The sequence below is a fragment of the Equus przewalskii genome, chromosome 2 (genome assembly GCF_037783145.1).
Source record: "Equus przewalskii isolate Varuska chromosome 2, EquPr2, whole genome shotgun sequence".
NCBI classification, from domain to species: Eukaryota; Metazoa; Chordata; class Mammalia; order Perissodactyla; family Equidae; genus Equus; species Equus przewalskii.
In genome coordinates, this window is record NC_091832.1 from 6,171,866 (window position 1) to 6,178,364 (window position 6,499).

At 62.3% G+C, this 6,499-nt stretch overlaps 1 protein-coding gene across 2 annotated transcripts in view; it reads left to right on the forward strand.

The window, feature by feature from the left end:
• The window catches only part of SLC1A7 (solute carrier family 1 member 7), a 46,963-nt gene extending 40,869 nt beyond the window's left edge, over window positions 1-6,094 (forward strand). For both annotated transcript variants that reach the window (XM_008531715.2, XM_070609596.1), the window contains 5 exons: window positions 657-890; window positions 2,719-2,913; window positions 3,669-3,803; window positions 4,230-4,332; window positions 4,957-6,094. In XM_008531715.2, the coding sequence (XP_008529937.2) occupies window positions 657-890; window positions 2,719-2,913; window positions 3,669-3,803; window positions 4,230-4,332; window positions 4,957-5,175 (886 nt within the window). In that variant the 3' untranslated portion in view covers window positions 5,176-6,094. The remainder of the gene's footprint in view (window positions 1-656; window positions 891-2,718; window positions 2,914-3,668; window positions 3,804-4,229; window positions 4,333-4,956) is intronic.
• Window positions 6,095-6,499: the final 405 nt, after the last annotated feature.

Sequence of the window (6,499 nt, forward strand, 5' to 3'; positions counted from 1 at the left end):
ATGGTCCCAGCCTCTGCCCTCCTAGGAGTGAACAGAAAGCTACACAGGAGGCTCAGACCTGCCCTGGGGCCCTCAGAGCTGCCCATGGTCCCCTGGGTCCCCCGGCCCTAACCAGGCCTAGTGTCAGCCTGGGCCTGCCACTTCTCGCCTGGTCAGGCCCTCTGGAGGAGCTACGAGCAAAGCCTGGCTCTGCCCTCCTGGCCCAGTTTCCCCATCACATGGAGCCTTATCGGCTCAGCTTTTGGAGGAAAAAGAACACTGCAAGTGAGAATCAGCTGCCGCTCCTTGGTTCAGAGTTCAGACCCTAGGAATCTTCTAGTCCGACCTTGCACAGTTCGGATGGGGAAATGCAGAGGCCTGCCCAAGGTCATGCACAGAGGCTGTGGCGTTGCTGGGCTGAAACGTGGGTCTATGGAGGGTGGGGGCACTCCTCCGAGGCCTGGATGGGAAGGCAGAGGGGCAGAGGCTGTGCAGAGTTGGGCTGGGGGACGGTGGTGGTATTCCTGCTGCCATGAGCGGGCCACCTTGGTACACAGTCTCTTTCTGTCCGCACGGGAGCTCTGGGAGGCTCGGGGATCAGGCCAGGCAGTGAGGCAGTCGGTGCCCGGCTGCCTGGGACCCTTGCCTGCCTGGCACTGAGCCGGCTGCCCCCCCAGGTACTTCCCCTTTGGCATTGTATTCCTCATCGCTGGCAAGATCCTGGAGATGGACGACCCCACGGCTGTCAGAAAGAAGTTGGGCTTCTATGCGGTCACCGTGGTGTGTGGCCTGGTGGTCCACGGCCTCTTCATCCTGCCCACGCTCTACTTCTTGATCACCAAAAAGAACCCCATCGTCTTCATCCGGGGCATCCTCCAGGCCCTGCTCATCGCACTGGCCACCTCCTCCAGGTAGCCATGGGCAACGGGCAGGACAGGGGAGGTGGCAGCGGCTGACCTCTGTCCATCTGTCCAGCCATCATTTGTCCGTAGCCATAGAAGCACAGAGTGTCAGTCCCTGCCTCACAAACGGGGCAGCGATGGTAACGAGACCAATATTTGAAATGTAATGCTTGAGGCCCCACCTGCCCGGATGGCAGAAAGCCTTTGTTGAGGCCTTCCCTTCCCCGACTGCCCATCCCGACGGTACGCTCGATCCCCGTGGGGGTCGGCTCCCACACGTCAGGGCCAGGGACAGCTGAAGAGTGGTGACCCTCAACTGCTGTCACCTTTCGCTGCCACTTCCATTGGAGTCAGGGCTGCACTGTTTAGGGTCTTTGCCTGTCTACTGTCGCTGGGACGTCCTGGCTGGATGCCCCGTCACAACCTGGGCAGTGTCGCGAGCCCGTGGGGATTTGAACCTTGGTTCCATCGCCCACTAGCTGTGTGACTAGCAAGCCACTTGAGCTCCCTGGACATAAATTTCCTCATATACAGACTGGGGACCACTGTGGCCTCTGCCTCAGAGGGCTGCTGTGGCGGAAGGCCAGTCTGGGCTGAACAAAGTGGCACCTGCCTCAGGATCCCTGAACCGAGTGCCAATGAGCCCATGAGTTCGAGTCGTGCAACCCTGGCTGTCGATGGGCCGAGAGAGGATGTGGTCACTTCCTCTCGGAGCATCGAGCCTGTGAGGAAAGGGTGGCCCTCCCCACAGTGAGTGTCTCAGCTCCACATGGAGGAAGTCGCCCAAGCTCTCCAGTGCCAAAGCCTGGCTCTTCCCTCCAACCCTCTGCCTTCTCTTCCCTGGGCCTCAGCTTCCCAATCTGTAAGATGGGCGTGGGGCCCCCACAGACCTCCTTCCCTGGCAGCCAGCGACCCCACCCTGACAGCAGAAGCCCCTCCCGCAGGACTCAAGAGGAGCGGAGCCCCAGGGAGGAAAAGCCCTGGAGCCAGGAACCTCCGCCAGGGTGGGGGCCAGGAGCTGGAGAGGAAAGAGGGAGTCCCACGTGACTGCCCCCGGCCACAGGCTGAGCAGGAGCCATGGCCTCGGGCCCAGCAAGTCTAGGCGCCTCGGAGGCCCCGGCATGTGGGGGGCGCTCCCCAGGCAGCAACCTGCGGGAGACGAAGGGCTCGGGGGCCACAGCAACCTGAGCCTTCGTCCCCGCACTGCCTCCAGGCACTCCAGGAGGCAACACAGTGACCAAACGGTAGCAGCTCAGTGACAGAGGGCTTGCGACGTGCAGATGCTTTAGCGCTTACCCCGTTGGGTTCTCCGACAGCCCTGTGGTCTAGGCGCTGTTGGGACGAGGAAACTGAGGCGCACACAGGGGAGGAAGCTGGCAGGGCTGCCTGGTGAGCGGGAGGCTGGAATGGGAACTGCGAGCCAGCCCCGGAGCCTGCCGGTAGCCCCTTCATCCACCCCGGCCAGCGCGGTGTGACCGGGCAGCCCCTCTGGCCCTTTGGGCTTTGGTTTCTTCGTCTGTAAAATGGACTCAAACCCTCCCGCACGGGAAGCTGTGGGGATCAGATGAGAGCGTGACACAGAGCCCAGCACAGTGCGTGGGAACTCGCTTCCAGCCTCTGTGCTGGGCTCTGCGGGCCTGGGCCTGGGTGGGGCTGGCTTGGCCACCGATCCCGCACCCCCGGAGGGTGCCACTCATGACCATTATCAAAGCCCCTTTGGCCTGTTCTCCTTGTGATGGGCCAGCTGCCCAGGGCCGGGGCGAGCTTCCTGTCCAGCCCAGAGGCCCTGGCCATCGGGATGAGGGTGGCGGGCAGACACTGGCCCCTCTGCCCACAGCTCAGCCACACTGCCCATCACCTTCAAGTGCCTGCTGGAGAACAACCACATCGACCGGCGTATTGCCCGCTTTGTGCTGCCCGTGGGCGCCACCATCAACATGGATGGCACCGCACTCTACGAGGCTGTGGCGGCCATCTTCATTGCCCAGGTCAACAACTATGAGCTCGACTTTGGCCAGATCATCACCATCAGGTGCTCTCCTGACACCCCACGCCCAATATGGATTGTGGGGGGCGGGTGCTGGAAGAACCTTCAGGATTCTCGAGCTCCCAAATCTGATGGGGTCTTTGAGGCCCAGAGAGGGTGAGGGGCTCATTCTAGGCCACACAGCAAGTCGGTGCAGGGGCTGGGACGTGTCCTGACCCCAGTGACTCAGGGCATGGGACTCCTTCCCCAGGGCTGCCCTGCTGAGAGGGGGCTTCAAGCAGGCTGGGAAGCTGAAGCCCCAAGGAGGGCCTGCATTCCAGACTCGCAGGGCCGGGAGGGCGCTGTACGTGGGCACAGGGGAGCAGAGGACAGGGGCAGGATGAGGGACAGCCAAGGAGCCGCTGATGTGGTGGAGCTGAGGAAAGGGTGCCGGGGTGAGAGGCAGAGGCCGGCTGAGGGCATGAGTCTGACCCTGGGGACCAGGCCCCAGAGGGAGTATGGGCAGAGGTGTGCCAGTGGACGATCAGAATTTCTGGGCGTGGCAGCAGTTGTGGACACAGGGTTTTCCACACACTTCTCAGGAGGTTCTGCTGAGGCCAGGGTTGGGGGCCCATGGCACCGCAGGACCTTGAGCAGGGACGTGCCCCACCACCCTGAGAACTCCCTGGGGTGGCATTCCTAACAACCACTGCTCCATGCGGCAGTCCCCAGAGGCCTGGCGTTCTGGCCTCCTTCTTGGATCCGGGGCAACGAGCCCTGCCCCTCGTGCTCCTCCTTTCCTCTTCCTGCCCCTCCTGCAGCATCACAGCCACCGCGGCCAGCATCGGGGCAGCTGGCATCCCCCAGGCTGGGCTGGTCACCATGGTCATCGTGCTCACCTCCGTGGGACTCCCCACCGACGACATCAACCTCATCATCGCTGTCGACTGGGCTCTGTGAGTGGGGTTCGCCCCCACCTCCACCCCGCAGGCGGCAGGCATTGGGGGCAGGCAGGGGAGCAGCAGTGGTTGGCACAGTGGGGGTGCTCACTCGTCAATACCAGCCTGGTAGCATAATTTGTGGGGCCTAGTTTTCAAAAGCGAAAGTGGAGGATCCCTTGCTCAAAAATTGTCAGGAATTTCAGGAGGGTGAGAGCAGAGCATTAGAGCCAGCCCGGGCCTCCTAAGCACAGGCCCTGTGCCACTGCGGTCACACACCCACGAAGCCCGCCTGCATCAACTGCTTCAGCAGCGCCAAGCGGGGTGGGCTTGAGCAGACCCAGCAGGCGCCCTGCGTGGGCTCCACCTGGCAGCTGTCCCACGCTGTCCCTTCCAGCCCCCCTTAGTCCGGCGCCCACGCTCACCAACCCCTCGGCTCCCTAGGGACCGCTTCCGCACCATGATTAACGTGCTGGGTGACGCGCTGGCCGCGGGGATCATGGCCCACATCTGCCGGAAGGACTTTGCTCAGGACGCGGGCACTGAGGTGAGAGCAGTGCCTCCCTCCCAGCCCGGCACCCCAAGGGCCTGGCAGGGTGGAGCAGGGTCGGGGGGCAGGGCACCAGATCTGCAGGGATGGCCCAGCGGGCAGCTCTCAGCCCGTGCCTCTGTGCCTCGGGGCCTTGGTCTCCTGGTTAGGTCCAGGGTGACTGATTCCCCTGCCAGCCGGTTGTGGCTGGCCCAGGCACAGGAGGCGCAGTGAGGAACAAAGCAAGAGAAGCGAGCCTGCACCTGCCGTGGGTACTGTCGGTGCTGCTGGCAACAATGTGCATATCTGGACGTCGGCCCAGGCCGCACGGTCCTCAGGGCTGCTTCAGGAAACACGGCGAGCAGGCTGCCCCACCCCCTGAGGACGCTGAGGCCAGGCAGGGGAGCCACCAAGTCCTTCACTGGACCCTGTGGGTCAGGTCCCTTTCTCTACTAGGACAGTCTTGAGGGAGGCAGGACAGCTTGGAACTGGAGCCCAGAGAGGCCCTGTGACCTATCAAGGTCCCACAGCATGTCTGTAGGAAAACCAATCACGTGCTTCCCAGCCCTTTGCTCATTCAGTCCTCCCTGGTGTCTAACCACAGTCCCTCCTGCTGCTACCAAGGCCTGTTTCCCTCCCCAGAAACTGCCGCCCTGTGAGACCCAGCCGGTGAGCCTCCAGGAGATCGTGGCGGCACAGCAGAACGGCTGTGTGAAGAGTGTGGCTGAGGCCTCGGAGCTGACCCTGGGCCCCGCCTGTCCCCACCATGTCCCCGTCCAGGTGGAGCAGGACGAGGAGGCAGCTGCCACCAGTCTGGACCACTGCACCATCGAGATCAGTGAGCTCGAGACGAACGTCTGAGCCTGCAGAGCTGGTGGGGCCAACGCGGCTCCAGGGTTAAGGGCCGAGGGCGGGACCTCAAGTCACTACTTTCCTGAGCAGTGACAGGGGCCAGGCACACATGTCCTTCCCACCCTGGGGAGGCAAGAGTCAGCCCCACTGGAAGGAAAATGGAGTCAGAGCAGGGAAACGCATGTGGGAGCCCCAGCCGGAGAGTGATGGGCCCGCATGGTCCAGGCCCGGCTGTGCCGTGTCCTCTGGTTGGCTTGTGAGGACGGCAGGCAGGGGTTACGGTCCGCACTTGCTGCATCGCAGAGTGGAGGCTCTGAGAGCTACAAACACTCGCCCCAGGTCTCAGGGCAAGTATTGTCAGGGCCAGAACTCTAACCCAAGTCTTTTGAGCCTGGCCACTCCCTCCTGGAGGACAGGGGGCCTGCAGGGCCAGATGCCGAAAGACTGCCCCTCTCCAGGAGGCCTGCAGTCACTGCTTTCCGTTTCTGAAGACATAACATCCTGATTCTTCCCCAGCTGTGTCCTGGCCCGGGCCGGCCCCCACCCTGCCCTGCAACACGTGGCCTCAGACAAACAGCTCTCCCCAAGGACAGGTCCAGCCCTAAGGCAGGACCCGCTGCCTTCCACGTGCCACAGCTGGCCAGCCTCCCCTCCCACCAGTTCTCTCGACAGCCCATCGCTGTGGAGGCAGGGGTGTCTTCATCGGAGTTGCAGGGCCCTTAGAAACATCGGGCCCAGCCTCCCACGGGATGGTGGGCCAGCCGGGACCCAGGAGGCAGGCTCGCCTGGGACACTGTGGTCAAGCTGCCCATGTGGCCCTGGGGTCAGCACTCCCCAAAAGCCTGTGGGATGAAGTGGAGTTAGATATCTGTTCCTTCCTGTGTTTGCAAATTCAGTGATAACTAAATAAAGGTATTTTGTTTTTTAAGACTTGTGGGCTTAGTGACCATACTCTGGCCAGCATTTCTTTACTGGGCTAAGAAAGGCTGTCACAGGGCAGACTGGCCTTCTGGGCAGCCAGAGTATGCACAGGCCTGTCCAGGTGGCCAGAATATAAACAAGATCGCTCGTGTAACAAGAGTGTAAACAGGTCTGTCTGGGCTGAAAGTGTGGGGACAGGCCTGTCTGAGCTGTCACTTGCAAGAGGCAGAGAGCAAACGGGCCTGCCCAGGGGCCTATCTCGACAGCCACGGTGGGGACAGACTGCTCTGCCCTAGCCTGGGCCCCGTTCTGCAGGTAGGGCCCTGAGGTCAGTCCCTTGAAAAGGAACTTCCTCAACCAGTCTGCTCTCTTTGGTGAATGCTTTGCATTAAGAAGGGGACATTTCCAGACT